Consider the following 19,839-nt stretch of genomic DNA (forward strand, 5'->3'; position numbering starts at 1 on the left):
CTGCGGGGTCCACATGGCACAGGCCAAGGGCCCTGTGTCTCCTGGGTATCAATCTAGATAATCTGAAGCGGTTCTTAACTGGGCCTACCGTCACATTAACACAAACCCTGGTTTCCATAAGAAAACCAGCACGTCTGCTTCTCAGGTTTCTGACGTTCACATCTCCAGTTTGAATGTCAGTAACAGAAACAGCAGAAAAGAATTCTATGCTATGGCAACAGAAAGAAAAAATCACATCTTCATTATTCCTCCCAAGCCATAACACTACCTCTAGAAATAAGCATGAATGCAAACAGCCAAGGAGAGTGCCTGCAAAGCCTGCTGCAAATATAAACTATGTTGGAGGCGATAAGAACATTAGGGGAAATGAAATTTTGCCTGGAAAGGTGGGAATGACATTTCAGCTGCCGCTCTTCATTTGGGAGGCTCTGATGAGTCAGTTCTCCAGTGTGATATTAGGCAACGAAGGGAGAGAACAGATGATCAAAATCAAAACGAAAGGAATGTAGGTAGGCAGGCAGCTGGGCACGAAAGGCTTTTTTTTTTCTTTTCATTTTTATCTTTAGGGCACCTGAATGTACTCTTTTAAGTAGCCAATTTTAGTCTTCCTGAGATGGCTTAATTTTGATCCAAAAGGTCTGGGATTTAGAATTTTGGTCCTAATTTGACTTCTTTGTGGTTAAGGTATATTTTGATTGATACTAAATAATGAGACGAGACTGCAGAACATTGGCTATTATCATTAGCAACAAACACTTAAAACTGTACAGAGGTACCCTGCAGGGGGAAAAAAAAATGGGAGGGAGGGGGAACTTAAAAATAGGAGTATCTTTAGTATTATAGCTTCCTGGTGGCTTAGTGGTAAAGAATCTGCCTTCAATGCAGGAGACCTGGGTTTGATCCCTGGGTCAGGAAGATCCCCTGGAGAAAGGAATAGCTACCTACTCCAGTATTCTTGCCTGGAGAAGAATCCCATGGACAGAGAAGCCTGGCAGGCTACAGTCCATGGCGTCACAAAGAATGGAACACAACTGAGCGACTAACACTTTTTTTCTTTTAGTATCAGAGCAGTACTTCTTGCCTTGTTATTTAAACTATGAGTGGTCTTAACGTTCTTCAGGAAAAGTCTATACCAAACAGTAAGGTTTGGGTATGGTTAAGCCAGCAGCACTGACAATGGCACTGGCCGTGCCTCCCGACTTGTTCTACTGTAAGGTGGTGCCCAGGGCAGGAAAGGCAGGAGGAGTGCCTGGAGCACATGCTGAAATGTGGCCTCAAGCAATGCTTGGGGCTGGAGGATGCCTGGAATAGGAGGAGGGGCACAGCCTCTGGCCAACCTCAAGGGGGTTCTGTGTGCATGGAAGCACTGGGCAAATGTCCCCTTTGCCAGGTGTCCAGGTGCTAACAGCGTCCACACCTGGCTACTACCCACGATCGTGCAGGGGCTGTGAGGTACTCACTTCACCACACAAGCAGTTAATACCGTCAGAGGTATGTATCTCTGTGAAAGGAGGACAAAGGACAGAAAACTCAGTAACCTTAGGTTTCAAGAGTGAGAAAACTGTTCAGAATTGAGGGAGGTATCGTGAGACTCCTGGTCATACCTTGGTCATATCACCAATCAGTGGTATCCCCCTAAATATGAGAAATAACTATAGGCAAAAGCTATCGTAACATGGTCAGACTACAACACTAGCCATGCTTTACTATTAAGACAATTATCAGGACACTATTAATAATTTAGTTCTGATTCCACATGTAAAACATACAAATGATTTTTATTAAAAGGTATATAAAACAATTCTTTAAACATAAGCATGTACAGAAAAAATAATGTATTATCAATTCTAGTCACACAGTCCATTCACCACAATCCTATACAAGGTCTTGTTGTTCAGTTGCTAAGTCGTGTCCAACTCTTTGCAACCCCATGGACTGCAGCACACCAGGCTTCCCTGTCCTTCACCATCTCCTAGAGTTTGCTCAAATTCATGTCAATTGAGTTGGTGATGCTATTTAACCATCTCATCCTCTGTCACCCTCTTGGGCCTTGTTAACAAAGTTTAAATTTCTTTATGGCTTCCTTCATGATCTATCTTTCCACATCAACACTATCCCAGTGAGGGAGAAATATCTCTAAAATTACAGCTGAGTTAATGTGGTACAGACAAGTGAACTTGCTTAGGTTCATGCTAAGTTGCTTCAGTCGTGTCCAACTCTGTGTGACCCCATAGACGGCAGTCCACCAGGCTACTCTGTCCCTGGGATTCTCCAGGAAAGAATACTGGAGTGGGTTACCATTTCCTTCTCCTGTGCATCAAAGTGAAACATGAAAGTGAAGTCGCTCAGTCGCGCCCGACTCTTCACGACCCCATGGACTGCAGCCTACCAGGCTCCTCCGTCCATGGGATTTTCCAGGCAAGAGTACTGGAGTGGGGTGCCATTGCCTTCTCCAGCTTAGGCTCATATACAACTTAATTAGTGCTAAAACACAGTTTCTGGTGTCAATGTTCTAAGCTGCCAGACTGGCCCCTTACACAGAGCCATCAACTTGAAATCCAGGAATCAGGCAGTGGAAACACCAAACTACTCAAGGCAATTTATTTATCACATTACAAGGTGAAGTTTGCGTAATAAATGATGTAACAATAAATATCACCCAGTAATTTAAAAACTTTCCATTCTAAAATATGGGTGTTTAAAGCATTATAGAACCTATAATTTAATGTTTAGCCGTTTTTCAAGTTTCAGAAGCAAATTTCTTTAAATTTCTTTTTATAGGAGCTCTAATGAGAGCTTTGTCTCTAAACTGAACTATGGTTAAAAAGTTTTAAAATGTCGAACACCATACCTAAAACACTTCTACTTTGAAAGTTCAGATTCATTACTTGGACTAATGTTGCATTTAAATATCAGTAGGGAAAAATCAACACTTCAAAATATCAATCTCCTAAAGTCGTATTATCAAAGGATAATAGGAAAATACAATAAATGAATCAACTAGGTTGTGCAATAAAAACCACTGTACCATCCACAGCTGAGTGACAGATAATCTCTATACCAGGTTATAGGATGTAAACTCAACACTAAGAGACAAAAAAGCTCAGACTAATCCACATTATCTTATGATCTGCAATTTCTCAAAGCCAAGTCTGTACTAATAGTCACAGTTCCTCAAAGCCAGGTTTCAATCTCTCTTTGGCTTATAGTTGTAAAAATGTCACCTGAAGCAGTTTGTTGTTTTATTATGAATATTCCTCTAATCACCTGGAAAAGGTTTCACTAAAATGCACAAAAAATTCTATGTAGGTCAAACTCTTTTTAAAGCTCTAGTAAAAGAGATCCAAATTTTCTCTACTGTTTTTCTATCAGGTTAATTGGGTCTTCTTTTTCTAGTTTCCTAAGGTCAAAGTTTAGCTAATTAATTTGACCTTTCCCCCCCAAAATAGGCATTTAATGGTACAAAGTTAAATTTAAACACTATTTTAGCCACATTCCAAAGAATTTTGGTATGTTGTAGTTTTCCTCTTATTCAGGCTAAAATATTTTCTAATGTTCCTATGATCACTTCTTTAATTCATGAATTATTTAATAGTAAGTTGTTTAATTTCTAAACATGTGGAAACATTTTCAGATTTTGAATTTAATTCTGTTGTGGTAAGAGGATATGCTTTATATGATTTCAATCCTTTTATATTTATTGACACTTGTTTTATGGCCCAGAATATTGTCTATCTTGGTAAACCTTTCATGTTCATTTGAATAGTCTGTGTATTCTGCTGTTGCCAAGTAGCTACTACTACTACTACTAAGTCTCTTCAGTCGTGTCTGACTCTGTGCGACCCCATAGACGGCAGCCCACCAGGCTCCCCCGTCCCTGGGATTCTCCAGGCAAGAACACTGGAGTGGGTTGCCATTTCCTTCTGCAATGCATGAAAGTGAAAAGTGAAAGTGAAGTCGCTCAGTCATGTCTGACTCTTAGCGACCCCATGGACGGCAGCCTACCAGGCTCCTCCGTCCATGGGATTTTCCAGGCAAGAGTACTGGAGTGGGGTGCCACTGCCTTCTCTGTTGCCAAGTAGAATCCTCTGCAAATACCACGTTTGATACTGTTGTTCAAGCCTTCTAAATCCTTACTGATTTCACATCTGTTCTATTTGTCTGTCTGTCCTATCACTGTGAGATAAGTGCAGAGATCTCCATCTGTAATTGTGGACCTGCCCATTTCACTTTTCAGTTGCTGCTTTATGTATTTTGAATCTCTGATATTAGGTGCATATAAATTTTAAACTATGTCCTCTTGATGAATTTTATCCTTTTTACTGCCAATAATACTTCTAGTTCTGAAAACTACTATGTTTAAGTATAGCCATTTGAACTTTCTTTGAATTAGTGTTTATATGATAAATCTTTTTATTTCTCTGTCTCTTTAAAGTGGGTTTCTTGTGGACAGAACACAGTTGCATCTTGGTTTTTAAATCCAATCTGACAACAACCTCTCTCTTTTAACGGAGTGTGTAGTTTAGTTCCATTTAGTGTAGCTCTCAATATAATTGGCTTTAAATTGTCATCTCGCTTTTGTTTTCTATATATTTCATTTGCATTTTTTTCTTGCATACTTTTTATGAATCCATTCTGTCTACACTATTAGCTTATAACTTTTATTCTTTAGAGTTTGTTCTAAGGTTTACCATATACATCTTTAACAATATTATAGTCTACCTTCAAACAATATTATACCACCTCATGTATAGTGTATCTTACAACAGTACATTTCCACTTTCCGACCCTATACTTTATGCTATTGTAATTTGTGTTACTTGGGCAAACTACATATTACTATTTTTGCTTTAAACAGTAAATTAATTAAAAAAAAAACACTAAAATGATGGAAAAACATATTTTTACACTTACCTACATGTTTAGTATTTCTGGCATTCTTTATTGTTTTGTACAGACCTAAATTTCCATCTGGTATTATTTTTCTTTTTTATAGGTCTCTTGGTGATGGAATCACTCAGGGTTTTTTTTGTTGTTGTTTAAAAAATATTGTGTCTTCATATTTGAAAGATTTTTTGCAGAATACAGTTATTCTAGAATATAGTTTTATTATTATTGTTGAGTAAAGATGTTATTCCACTGTTTTGCATAATTACTGATGAGAATTTTGCTGTCTTTCAGCATCTGTATGTATTCTCCCCACTTCCCAACAGAACTAGTGAAGTGAAAGTGAAGTTGCTCAGTCGTGTCGGACTCTGAGACCCCATGGACTATAGCCCACCAGGCTCCTCCATCTATGCAGTACTAGTGACAGAGCAAAATACGCTTCTTCTGTTGACATATTTTTCCTACACTGAAATAATCTTTAAAGATGTTAACCTCTTCTTCTAAAAAAATGTACATTCTATTTCTAGTTGTGAGTGTGCACATTAAGGTCCTATAAAACCATAAAACTACAAATACATAATGAAAATGGAGTGTGAAAATAAAATTCAAGAGAAACCAAATACACGTTTAATTTCCAGAGCCTAGAGACATCTTGTACATATTTTACCATATGTAAGGGATTAAAACTTCACCTCTCAGGCTGAAGCAGAGTACCACTTTAGGAAGAAAATTTCTTACCCGTAACCTGGTGTTCTCTTTGTTTCTCTGCTGCTCTTACAATTTTCTCTTTAGCACTGGTTTTCAGCAATTTGATTATGATGTGCCTAGTGGTGTTTTCATGTTTTTTCTATTTGGTGCTCATAGCACTTCTTGGATCTGTGGGTTTTCATCAAAGGTACACAATTCTTGGTAATTACAGCTTCAAATAATTGTTTTACCCCATGACCTCCCACCATTGCGTCTTCTGACTCCAGCTGCACCTAAGGTAGATGGATACTGTCCCACTGGTCTCTGATGCTGGGCCCCCACCCCCTGCCCCGGGTCTCTGTCCTCCATTTTGGATATTTTTATTACTGAGTCTTCTGGTTCAATAATCTTCGTCTTCTCTGCTACCTAGTATGCTATTAACACCATCCAGTGTATTCTAAATTTCAGGCATGTTTTTTTATCTCTAGAGATTCCATTTGGATTGTTTTAAACAGCTTCCCTTTCTTTGCTCACTGCAGCCTTTAGTCTACTGGTAATGTAATCACACTCCTAAGATGATACCATCCTGACGACTTGTAAAACAATGCCTCATCTATTATGATGTCTTTCCACTTCTACTCTCAGGTGGGCAAAACTATGCTCAGCCTAGGGTGAATTTCAGTAATTATTCAGCCTGTTGCTTTCTGGTGGTTTTCTGATAGTTTTTTCTCATGCAGGTGTAGATAAGCACTCACTCAAAAGACTCATGAAGACGCCTATGCAGAACTCCAGAGCTCTGTGCACAGCTCTGTCCCCCAGGTACTCTGCCCCCCAAATTTTAGCTTCTTTGTCTTACCAAACTCCAATCTGTGTCCTCAACTTGGTTAGACCAGAGGATTCCCCCTCCATGTGCTGTGGCCTGGACACTGCCTTCACGCAATGAGTGAGAGCAATCTTAAGACTCACCTTGCTTGTGTTCCTTCTTTAGGTATCACAGAACTGTAATACCTGTTGTTCAATGTCTGACTGTTGTTTTGTATACTTTTTATGGTTTGCTAGTTGTGTAAGATGGGAAGGTATATCTATTTCTTCCATCACGGCTGAAAGTGGGAGTTGAGATTATGTTCTTGATTCTAAAACTGATCTTTCATGTGAGCTTGAACCTGCGACTTTTCTGGGCATCCATTTCAACACACGTCAAATGGCATTAACCTAATCAGAAGTCCTCACTGCCCTTTCTACAGGCTGAACTGCTTCTGGATTCTTTTACCCTCCTGCTCTACATGTGCACTTCTCTCAGCCAAGTGTTACATTAACATTATATTCAGTGAGCTGTACACTAGGATTTTGTAACTGGTGATTTCATTTGTCATTTAATGTTGTAATGGGCATTTCTTATTTTTCAGCCGTACAGAATAAATGTCTTGTCTTTGGCTAACAGTTTTCAACCCATGTGAACTGTATGTAGCTGACCCTATCCCCAGCTCCAGCGGAAGGTATGTGACCTAGATCCAAGCCAATCGGCACATTCCATTCCCTTGAACCAGAGCTACTGGTTCAGAGATGGGCATATAAGATAATTGGGTGAACGCCTGCCAAGCCCTTTGCTCAAATAGTCTTTAAGCAGCTGACTAGAATCTGCTCATATACAGAACAGGAACCTCTGCCAGCCATCCTGTCACCAGAGGGAGCCTACAAATGAAGACACAACTGGGTGGCAGAGTTCTGGTAGCATTTTAAGCCCTGGGCCAAGGGATGCCTTCAAGTAACACTGGACTCCTCCTACTATGCGAGCCAGTAATTTCCCACTTTGCCTCAGAGAGCATGGGTTGGTCTTTCGGACACTTGGATGGAAAGTCTCCCATCTGTTCTTTCAAATGGTAAATATCAGTTTGGGTTCCAAGTGGATTTCTAAAAAGACACACTGAATCAACATCATACAATGGTGGAGTAATGAGCTGTAATAGCAAACCGTGAAAGCAAAATTACAGGCCTCTGAGAGGTGGATCTTCACTTTATGAACACACTGTGCGAGCTTGCAGGGCAGAGCCACAAGCAGCCATCAGGGTGTGGAACACGTAAGGGCTAGGACTCCAAACATAGGGAGTTCTACAAAAGAGAGAGAATGAACTTCACATTCAGGCCTGATTTGGGCAAATCCATTCACATAGCCAAAAATGTCATCTCCACTGCAACAGACTGGAGGAGATTCAAGAATCCTCTGGCTCCCATGACCTAAAAATGAATGTATTCTTTTCAACTTCTATGTCTGGATAACACTTTAAAAACACACCCGGTTCTACTTTTGCTCCCTACAAAATACACACATATAGAAAATAAGCAGTTGATTATTTTCTTCAGGAGTGTACTGCCACTGGGCTATTTCCCCTTTTCTATCTTTCCTATTCTAGCAGCAGAAAGAATATTAATGTAATTTAAGATGAGAGGTTAGTAAGCCTGAAAAAAAAAAAAAAAGCTATTGGTATGTTATTTATTGGAAAATAATCTGTAGTGGTTTCTCAGCTATCAGTAGTGCTGTGATAAGATATCTAAGCAAGAAAAATCAATATCTGCATGTGCTCTCTTCACTTAAAAAGATCTTTCCTAGATTTATATTCCATTTCTTTTGGTGTCTATGTGTCTGTTCTCTCTGCCCTTTGGGCAATGATATTTTGGGCTATCTACTGTTGCTAAGTCACTTCAGTCGTGTCCAACTCTGTGCGACCCCGTAGATGGCAGTCCACCAGGCTCCACCGTCCCTAGGATTCTCCAGGCAAGAACACTGGAGTGGGTTGCCATTTCCTTCTCCAATGCAGGAAAGTGAAAAGTGAAAGTGAAGTCACTCAGTCGTGTCTGACTCTTCGCGACCCCATGGACTACAGCCTACCAGGCTTCTCCATCCATGGGATTTTCCAGGCAAGAGTACTGGAGTGGGGTGCCATTGCCTTCTCCGTATCTACTGTTACATAAGAAAACTGAATGCTAACTAATAAGGGTAATAATTGTACTGAGATATAGAGAAGATGTTATGACATGTACATATTCCTCAAGCATAAACTTTGATTATTTTATTAAAGCCACAACAAGCTTCACTTTTAGACTGTCTCCCAAGGAATGTTGATATAATGGGCCACAAAGAAAATGAAGAAAAGTATAATGTGTCAAGGTTGTAGAAAACAGAGATATGAAATATTACACATGAACAGAATTAAGACTTAATCCTAAATTAACTCTGGGGGCGAGGGGGGATGGATATATGATACAAACGACTATAAAAAGTTGCCTATAAAGCATGAACATGTCCCAAATCCTTGAAGGTTAGATTACTGTGTGGACAAAAACTAAAATACTAAGAGAAAAGAATTGTAGAGGAGGTGACTTTTCAAAATTGTGTGTTCTTTCTAAGGATTTACATCCTTAACTTGTTACTGTGTTGAGAGTCATATGCCAGGCTGATTCTCCACTTTAGGAAACATTTTGGAGAAACCACATTTTCTAAAACATTGTCAACAGCACAGACAGACATGATGGAAATAATCAATACTGTATTAGATGCAGCTCTCTGACAGAGGGGCTCAAATTAGGATACTGGTTGAAAATAAGAACTAGGATAGGTTCTGGTGACAGAGTGCCAGGCTCGTCCTCAAGGTGTTTAAAAGTGGCAACCTTAACATCTTAAAAGCTTGTTTTGTTTTTAAATTATTTGGTTTTTAATTTCATAAAAGACACAGTACACCTTGAAAACAAACTTGCAAAGTTTCCCCCAAATGCTAAATTACTCTCTAATACTTTGTTTTTTAATCCCATAAAAGAAATAGGACTCCTAAGAAATCCCACTAATAGTCTCCAAGAAAGACAAACTTCCAAATCTCTCGCCAAATTTGAAAAGCACAAGAGCAAAAAATGGGCAAGTGAGACTATATCTAACGATCTTCTGCACAGCAAAAGAAATCAACAGAGTGAAAGGTGACCTGCTGCTGGGTCACATACACCAACAGTTTTAGTTTCAATTTTTTGAGGAACCTCTATAATGTTTTCCTTAGTGGCTGTACCAATTTACATTCCCATCAACAGTGCATGAGGGTTTCCTTTACACCCTCTCCTACACTGGTTATTTGTCTTTCTGACAACAGACATTCTAACAGGTGTGAGATGATATACCTTGTTTTGGTTTGTATTTCCCTGATGACTGGTGATGTGAGCACCTCTTCATACAGCTGTTGACCATCTGTCTATCTTCTGAGAAAGGTCTATTTAGGTCCTTTGCTCATTTCTGAAATGAGTGTTTTGGTATGACGTCCCTATATATTTTGGATATTAACCTCTTACCAGATACACGATTTGCAAATGTCAATGTTTTCTTAATCCACAGGTTGCCTTTTCACTCTTGACTGTTACCTTTACTGTGCAAAAGTTTCTACTTACCTATCTTTTGCTTTTGCTTCCTATGCTTTTGGGGCTATATGTAAATAATCAATGCCAAGATCAATGTCAAAAACATTTTCCTGTATGTTTTCATCTTCTAGATTTTTGGTTTCAGGGCTTATATCTAAGCCTTTAATATGAAACAGTTTTTTAATAAATGCTGTGAGACCGGCTGAGTCCAAGAAGTACAGAGTTCCATACAGGATAAATCCAAGGAAGAACACACCAAGACACACAGTAATCAAATTGACAAAAAGACAGAGAACATTAAAAGTAACAAGGGAAAAGCAACAAATAACCTTATGGGAGTTCCCTTGTAAGTTATCAGCTGATTTCTCAGCAGAAACTCTGGAGGCCAGAAGGGAGTGGCATGAGATATCTAAAGTGATGAAAGGAAAGAAGCTACAACCAAGAATACTCTATCCAGCAAGGCTCTTGTTCAGATTTGATGGAGAAATCAAAAACTTTACAGACAAGCAAAAGATAAGAGAATTCAGCACCACCAGACCAGCTTTGCAACAAATGCTAAAGGAACTTACTACTTTTCTAGGCAGAAAAGGCAACAGCTAGAAATGAAAAATTATAAATGGAAAAGCTCACTGGTAAAGGCAAACACACTGTAAGGGAAAGAAATTATCTGCACACAAATATATCAAAACCAGCAATTGTGAGGAGAGGAGAGCACAAATGCAGGACATTGGAAATGCATTTGAAATTAGAAGACCAGCAACGTAAAACAATCTTGTTTCTATACAGACTGCTGTATCAAAACCTCATGGTAACTGCAAATTGAAAATCTACACTAGATACACAAAAACAAAAAAGGAATCCAAACACACTAAAGTTAGTCATCAAGTCATGAGAGAGCAAAAGAAGAAAGGAAGAGAAAACATCTACAAAACCAAATCCAAAATAATTAAGAATGGCAATAGGCAATGGGAATTTGTTGCATGACTTGGAACTCAAACCTGAGTTGAGCTCTGCAACAATCTAGAGGGCTGGGACTGGGAGGGGAGCAGGCGGACGGTTTAAGAGGGAGGAGACATATGTATACTTATGGCTGATTCATGTTGAAGTCTGGCAGAAACCAGCACAATTCTGTAAAGCAATTATCCTTTGATTAAAAAAAAAAAGAATGACAAAAGGAACATATGAGTTGGCCTAAAATTTTGCTCATGCTTTTCCATAAGATCTTATGGAAACTCAGAATGAACTTTTTGGCCAACCCAATACATTTCAGTAACTACCTTAAATGTAAATGGATTAAATGCTCCAACCAAAGACATAGGCTGGCTAAATGGATACAAAAACAGAACCCATATATATACTGTCTATGAGAGAACCATTTCAGATATAGGGACACATAGAGACTGAAAGTGAGGGGATGGAAAAGGTATTCCATGCAAATAGAAATCAAAAGAAAGCTGAAGTAGCAATACTCAGACAAAACAGACTTTAAAGGTTGTTACAAGAGACAGGGAAGGACACTATAAAGATCAAGGGATCAATCCAAGAAGAATGTATAACAATTTTAAATATATATGCACTCAGGAGCACCTCAATATATAAGGCAAATGCTAACAACCATAAAAGGAGAAATCGACATTAACACAATAATAGTGGAGGACTTTAACACCTCAATTTCATCAATGGACAGATCATCCAGACAGAAAATCAGTAAGAAAACACAGGCTTTAAATGACACATTAGACCAGATGGACTCGATATTTATAGGGCATTCTATCCAAAAGCAGCAGAATACACATTCTGAAGTGCACATGGAATATTCTGGACAGATCACATGCTGGACCACAAAGTGAGCCTTGATAAATTTAAGATCATATCAAGCATCTTTTCCTACCACAACACTATGAGATTAGAAATCAACGGAAAGGGGAAAAGAAGTAAAAAACACAAACATGTGGAGGCTAAACAATATGCTACTAAACAATCAGTGGATCACTGAAGAAATCAAAGAGGAAATGAAAAAAGCGCCTAGAGACATGAAAACAAAAGCACACCATCCAAAACCTATGGGACACAGCGAAAGCAGTTCTAAGAGGGAAGTGTATAACAGCAATACAATCCCACCTCAGGAAACAAGGAAAATCACAAATACACAACCTAACCTTACACTTAGAGCAATGAGAGAAAAAAGAACACCCCCCCCCAACTAAAGTTAGTAGAAGAAAATTATAAAGAAATAAAAGATCAATGAAATTAAAAGCTAGTTCTTTGAAAAGATAAAATCGATAAACCTTTAGCCAGACTCACCAAGAAAAAAAGAGAGGGATCAAATCAATAAAATTAGAAATGAAAAAAAAAAGTTTCAATGGACATCACAGAAATACAAAGGATCATAAGAGACTACTACAAGCAACTATATGCCAATAAAACGGACAACCTAGAAGAACAAATTTTTAGACAGATATAATCTCCTAAGACTGACTCAGGAAGAAACAGAAAATATGAACAGACCAATCACAAATACTGAAACTGTGATTTAAAAGATCCCAAGAAACAAAAGTCCAGGATGAGATGGCTTCACAGGTGAATTCTATCAAACACTTAAAGAGTTAACAGCTATCCTTCTCAGATATTCCAAGAAACTGCAGAGGAATATTCTGAACCTCATTCTATGAGGCCACCATCAGCCTGATATCAAAACCAGACAAAAATAACACTCAAAAAAGAAACTTATAGGCCAATATCACTGATGAACATACATGCAAAAATCCTCAATATAATACTAGCAATCCAAGTCCAACAATACATTAAAAGGATCACACAGCATGATCAAGTGAGATTTAGCCCAGGCGTACAAGGATGCTTCCATAACCGCAAATCAATGTGATAACACCACGTCAACAAACTGAAGAAAACGATATGATAAAATCAATAGATGCAGAAAAGGCTTTTGACAAAAGTCAACGCCCATTTATAAAAGCTCTCCAGAAAGTGGGCACAGAGGGAACATACCTCAAAATAATAAAGGCTATATATGACAAACCTACAGCTAATATCATTCTCAATGGTGAACAGCTGAAAGCATTTCCTGTAAGATTAGTAAAAAACAAGGATATCGGCTGTCACCACTTTTCAACATAATTTTGAAAGTCCTATGCATGACAAACAAAGAAGAAAAATAAAGGGAATCCAAACTGGAAAAAAGAAGTAAAACTGTCACTGTTTGCCGATGACATGGTACTATATACAGAAAATCCTAAAGATGCTACCAGAAAATTACCAGAACTCATCAATGAATTTGGTAAAGTTGCAGGATAGAAAATAAATACACAGAAATCTGTTGCATTTCTATATACTAACAATGAAAGATCAGAAAGAAATAAAGAAATCCCATTTAATATCACATCAAATAGAATAAAATACCTAGGAATAAATCTAACTGTATTCTGAAAACTGTAAGGAGGCAAAAGACCTATACTCCATAAACTGTAAGCCACTGATGAAAGAAACTGAAGATGACACAAACAAATGGAAAATATACCACGTTCTTAGAGGAAAATATAGGCAGAACACTCTTTGATATGAAATGAAGCAGTACCTTTTTTTGATCCATCTCCTAGGTTAATGGAAAAACAAAAATAGACAAAAGGGACCTAATTAAACTCAAAAGCTTTTGCAAACCAAAGGAAACCATAAACAAAAAGATAACCCACAGAATAGGAGAAAATATTTGCAAATGATGCGACTGGGGCATTAATTTCCAAAATATACAAATAGCTCATATAGCTCAATATAAAAAAATAAGTAATTTAATTTAAAAAATGGGCAGAAGACCTAAATAGACATTTCTCCAAAGAAGACATACAGATGGTCAAGACGCTCATGAAACAACATTGAAAATGCTATGTTGAAAATGCTCAACACTGGTAATTTACTAGAGAGATGCAAATCAAAACTACAATGAGCTATCACCTCATACCATTCAGAATGACCATCATCAAAAAAGTCTACAAACAATAAATGGAAAGAGTGTGTAGAAAAGGGAACCCTTGCGTACACTGTTGGTAGGAACGTAAATTGGTACAGACACTGGAGAACAGTATGGAGGTTCCTTAAGAAACTAAAATAGAACTACCATATGATTCTGCAATCCCACTCCTCAGCATATATCTAGAGAAAAACCTGGTTTGCAAGGATACATGCACCCCAATATTCACTGCAGCATTGTATACAATAACCAAGACATGGAAGCAACCTAGATGTCCATCAATAGATGAATGGATAAAGAAGACGTGGTACATATACACAACGGATTAATACTCAACCATTAGAAAGAAGGAAATACTGTCATTTGCAGCAACATGAATGGACCTGGAGATTATAATACTATGTGAAGTGAGTCAGACAGAAAAAGGCAATTATCATATGATATCATTTATATGTGGAATCTAAGAAAAATGATACAAATGAACTAATTTACAAAACAAACTCATTCAGACAAAGAGCAAATTTATGGTTATGGGGTGTGGGAGGGATAGATTGGAAGTTTGGGATTGACATGTACACACTACTATATTTAAAATAGATAACCAACAAGGACCTACTATATAGCACAGGGAACTCTGCTTAATACTCTGCAATAACCCAAACGAAAAAAGAATTTGAAAAAGAATAGATTCATGTATATGTATAACTGAATCACTTTGCTGTATACTGGAAACCAACACAACAGTGTTAATCAACTATATTCCAATATAAAATAAAAATTAAAAAAGTATCTATAATCCTTCATGTTTGCTTTTAATTAATTTGCCCAAGTAGCCAGTTCTCTGTTATTATTATTGCATTATATGTAATCTTGATTTTGTCTTAAAGAGCTATTTGAATTAAACATACCAAATGGAACATTGAATGATTTGAAGGAAGTAAAAGAAATACACAAGATTTCACTGTATTCTGTGGTGCGTGAAAATGCACTGCTCTTACATAACTATGCCTGGGAGCTAAGAAAGAAGCAAGAGCTTTCTTTAGCACCACAATCATGCCAGGGTTCTCAACTGCATCAGGATCTCTGCTACTGGGCAAGAAACAGTCTTGGTATGGATTCAGAAAAAATATCCACTTAGGGGTGATTTGTAATAACAGGAATAGTGGTTATCATGTACCTACACATATCAGGAATTCAACTTTTCTCATGTAGAACCAGAGGTTTAGAGAGATGAAGCAACCTGCCCAAGGTCACACAAACAGCAAGCAAGTTCCTAAGGGCAAGGACTGGATCTGAGTTATCACTCAATCCGGAGAGCCTCAGATGTAGGATACAGTCACTGCTGGTGGGGTGCCTGTGTCTGACTTTTAATGGCAGAGGTGGTTTTGTTTTGCTTAGTTTTTAAGTCGGTTTAAGAAATTTGCACTTGTGCACTTGCTCTCTCTGTTGTGATAGGATAGGGGCAGTTCTTAAAATGAGAGGTTGACCCAGGAGACAGTTAAAATTATTTTCACTCTAATATATGCTGACAACTTTACAGGATAATCATTTTTAAAGGATGTGGTATATTTATTTTTAAATGATGACCTCCCTAAGAAAGACGCCTATCTTTCTTGTGATAGATTCTTTATCAAATCCTTCCTTGTAAGTAATAATGGAGGGGGACTGTGTTATATAACACAGCAAAATGGGAAGCCTTCCTGTTTTTTTCTCTTTTATTATAAATAACACAATAACAAAAAACCAAACACCTGCCTAGAACAATGGAGTTAGGCCCAGTTGAATTTTGGCGGGGGGGCAGGGGGGGCAGGTTTCACCAAAGGTACAACATACTCGTGGCTTCACCTTCTGAAATGAGATCTGACAGCTGTTCCACACCACAGAGCAATGTTATATAACAAGGCAGTGCAAGAGGCAAAAAGAAAACCACACTGAAGTGAGGCTTTGGTGAGTGGGTTGGTGGTTCAGCAGAGTGCACTTTCAGCAACCAAAAAACAGTCAATGGCAAGGCCACATGAATGATTATCAGTATGTAAATGCTCAGGACTTTCCCGACAATAAATCTCTGAGCTGGACATACTTATATATCACAGGCAGTGACCTTCTAAGTGAGCATTTGTGTGGGAGAGCACTGCTCCAGCCACAGACTCTGAATTCTTTTAGGGATTTCCCTGGAAGTCAAGTATGCCCCCCTCTCTCCTTTTTATAACACGACCCCGCAGAAACATTTTTTAAGAAACAAAGAGTAATTTCAATGGAAAGAGTCAAATTTTGAGACTTTTGACCTTATTAGCAACTCTAAAAAATATGTAATGCAATCCACTGTCCAACATGAGCTCTTCCTGAGCATAAATACTTTTTTAAAAAAACAGTGAGTCCAAGCTCATTTTAATTTTTTATCTCCAAAAAGGGAAGCAGACTTCTACTTTTTAATATGCTCTTTACAAACAACAACAACAAAAAACACCTAGAATTTTAAAACAGTATTGGTACTGAGCTATGAGTCACAATTGGTCCCACAGTCAGCACTTTGTGGTTATACAAAATCTGCTCATTAAAGTCACATGTTAAATTAAAACTTAGAAATTACTGGAAGACAGAACCCCAAAAATGAAAGAATGTGTTTGTTTATGAAATTCTTGAACAGACCTACCCTTTGCTTTTTATCAATATTGACAGAAAGCATGTACAATGAATTTAGCACTAAAATGGCATCCTTAACAGGTCAATCTGTTTCTGCTTAACATACCAGAGGGATATATTTTAAAATCTCACCATTTTGAAAGAGTTCACATAATTTCCTGCTTAGGAACCTAAATGGCTATTTTTGAGACCAAACATGTATATAACTTGGTATTTGCAAAAGGATATATTTGGGATCATTTTCCTGATAAAAATCCTGTAAGACCAGGTGGCACATCATGCAAGACACTGAGGCCTAGGACCTAGAGGGACTGTTTAGGTCATAAACGGAGGAGGTAGTTAGGACTTACATCAGTGGTCTCAATTTCACTTTACATCAAAGACTGGTTGAAAAGGTCAAGTCTTTAATAATGTTGAAAGAGAGAAAACACTACTTGGTTTACCTTGAAATATTGGCAATCATTACACAGCCCATGCATTCTGGGATGTATCCTTTATCCCCAGATAATCTGAAGTTCATAAAAATCTTTTTCACTATGGAAAAAGCTGAGCATATTGGAGGCTCGGTATTTGGCATTTTAGTAAAATTAATGCTAGTGTTAACAATCAGGAAAAATTGCAAATTTGGAAAGAACTGTCTTACTACAGAGCTTGGTGCATTCTATCTACTAGATAAATTAATAAACAAATGGAGGAGCAGGGTACCCAGCCTTATCATCTTCTGGAAACAGATCCCCTAACACCAAAACTAATGCCATTTTGTCTACACTAACAGTATTCTTATCTCAGGAACTTCATCATAAAGTTGTATAACTATTGGGCAGTTACTATAGAAATGCTAGTGCATCTACCCATGAAGTGTAATTGGGTCTCCCACATACAATCTCACATATGTTCTCTGAATTAGGTTGCAAAGGACTGAACTTCAAGGTCTTGTATCATGCTATAAATGCAGGCAAGGTCTACACATACTTTGAATCTACACACACATTTTGATGAAAAATGATTAAAGTACAGTTGGTAAAACACAGTAACATAATAATTAAAAACTATACATATATACACATACACAAGGTGAAAGAAAATACTCAAAAAAAGTGAAGAGAAGCTGCTAAGTGTCAGTAGCATAAGAGTCCCATGGTAGCCATCCTCCTTTCATCATGGTCAATTCATTAGCAGAGGAGAAAAGACAAAAACTATGGGAAATGGACACCATCTGCTCAATCCAGATGCAACAGCACATGCTTCTTAGAGCCAAAGCTTTTTTACCAGAAACGAAAGGAGATAAGGTCTAATCCTCTCACAAAACATCCCACAAAGGTGGTTAGACATATTTGCATCACAAATAATAATGCCAAGATCATTATTAGTTGAGACCTTTTAAATATCAGTCAAGACCTTTACCATTGAGTATACACTGATCAAACAGAATACTAAATCAGCACTAGAGAAAATGGGGTTGGATTCTATCAGCTTTACTCAGCTATTCCTTAAAAAAAAAAAATCATGCTTAAAACATCTTCATTCCCTGAATAGCAAGAACAGTTTAGTCCAGTCATCCTACTTTTAAAAAGACATACTTTTAATATTGTATATTTCAAGTAATGTGCATTTCCTTTCTTATAAGAAAAGGTTAAAAATAAATATTCTTACCTTGAAATTGTGGACCTTTTCATATTTTGGAATTTGTTCGTTTTCTTTCAGAGTTGCTCTTCTAACAAGTGATGTCAACTGCGAATAAGCAAAGAGTTTCAGAGGTTGCCAGATTGTCACAGACGACTTTTGAGAACCCAGTTTCATTCCCAAGGCTGCTATCAATAAATCTTGTTGACGGCCCTCTTGTTTTGATTTGTGAACTGTAGCTCTATTAGTTTTCCTACCCGACCAAGACTCTTTGGATGGCATTTTGGAATTCACAGGAAATAAAGCAAACCTATATTGATCTATGTCTGTCGATGAACTCTATTCAGCTAACAAATGAGCATTCTTCCAGCCAGCACAGAGCCCTACCCTACAGAGAGCTGCAGAGAAACAGCACGGAGAGGTGGAGGAGGGTGATGAAGCACTTCTTAAAAAGAGGTCCACTAGCCAGAAAAATTCTTCTTTCTTCCTTTTTTTTTTTAAAGGGCTCTATATTTAAGCTTCTGAAAACTTAAAAGTCTGAACAGAAATAAAGAGTCGATGCCAACATACAAAACATTCAGCATTTCTCTTTCCTTTTTAAAGAGCCATGCAATTTGACAAATGATACATTTCTAAAAGCTTTCTTTTCTAGTCAATGTATTAATGTCCATTCTGAAGGAGAGATGCCTACATCCTGCCTGCAGTCAGTTTTAAGCAACTGACACCCTGGGAAGCCCCTGGCAGAGGGTGGGGGAGGGGAGGGACTTGGCAAGGAAGGCTGATTAGACTGGTCACCGTAAGAAAGGAGAGAACCAATGAGAATCAAGCAACAGTATTTAAGTACTGTATTCCTCAACTCTGTATCTCCCTCCTCTCATGTAAGATTTTTCTTGCTGGCTCAAGGCAAAAAAAAAAAAAATCAGTGGGAAGACAATGAGCACTGAATGAGTCATGCATCATTACAAAATGGATTTTTTTTTAACCTATTAAAAGCAAAGGAAAATTAACACACACAGCACTAGGTTTTAAAAAGAAGGTACCACCTGCCAGGTAAATTATGAAAAGCTGATCTATAATTTGCCTTTGTGCATATGGACTACAGTTAGTTAACTAAAACCCAATTTTATTAAACATGAGCAAAAGCTGAAAAGCATTTTGATGAAAAACAAAAGGAGTTTAACTAGGTATCATACTATTTTCATGAAGAGCTAGGAGCATACCCTTGTCTGCACTGACAGCTTGGAACAGTCAGTTCAATCTCTCTACCGTGAGTAGTTTTATTGCGCATCTGTAATTTTAAATAGGTCCAACCATTATTTTAAATCTTAATCTCAACATTCTTCATTCAAAGAGCTCCAGGCCAGGTCACGGTGCAAGCTGGTTGGGAGCAGTCCCTCATGTACACAGGCCCCACATGTAGTGTTGGACCCTGAGCTGGCCGTTTCCTGATACAGAAAGGCAAGTGCTGGGCAAGAGCCTCAAACCCAGCTCCATTTAAGAGCAATACCTACACAGTTCATTTCTTTAAAACCAAGGGGCTGTAAACTTAGGTTTTCTCATATTGGTTCCCTCAACACCTCCCATCTGTTTCATCATGCTATAGTAATTAAGTTTAACCC

General features: G+C 37.9%; 1 protein-coding gene across 5 annotated transcripts in view; it reads right to left on the reverse strand.

Moving 5' to 3' along the window:
- The window catches only part of CHN1 (chimerin 1), a 201,297-nt gene that overhangs the window by 29,199 nt on the left and 152,259 nt on the right, over positions 1-19,839 (reverse strand). For all 5 annotated transcript variants that reach the window (XM_005902544.3, XM_070358721.1, XM_070358719.1 and 2 more), the window contains one exon: positions 18,251-18,328. In XM_005902544.3, coding sequence (XP_005902606.1) covers positions 18,251-18,328 — 78 coding nt within the window. The remainder of the gene's footprint in view (positions 1-18,250; positions 18,329-19,839) is intronic.

Source organism: Bos mutus, chromosome 2 (genome assembly GCF_027580195.1).
Source record: "Bos mutus isolate GX-2022 chromosome 2, NWIPB_WYAK_1.1, whole genome shotgun sequence".
Classification (NCBI taxonomy): domain Eukaryota; kingdom Metazoa; phylum Chordata; class Mammalia; order Artiodactyla; family Bovidae; genus Bos; species Bos mutus.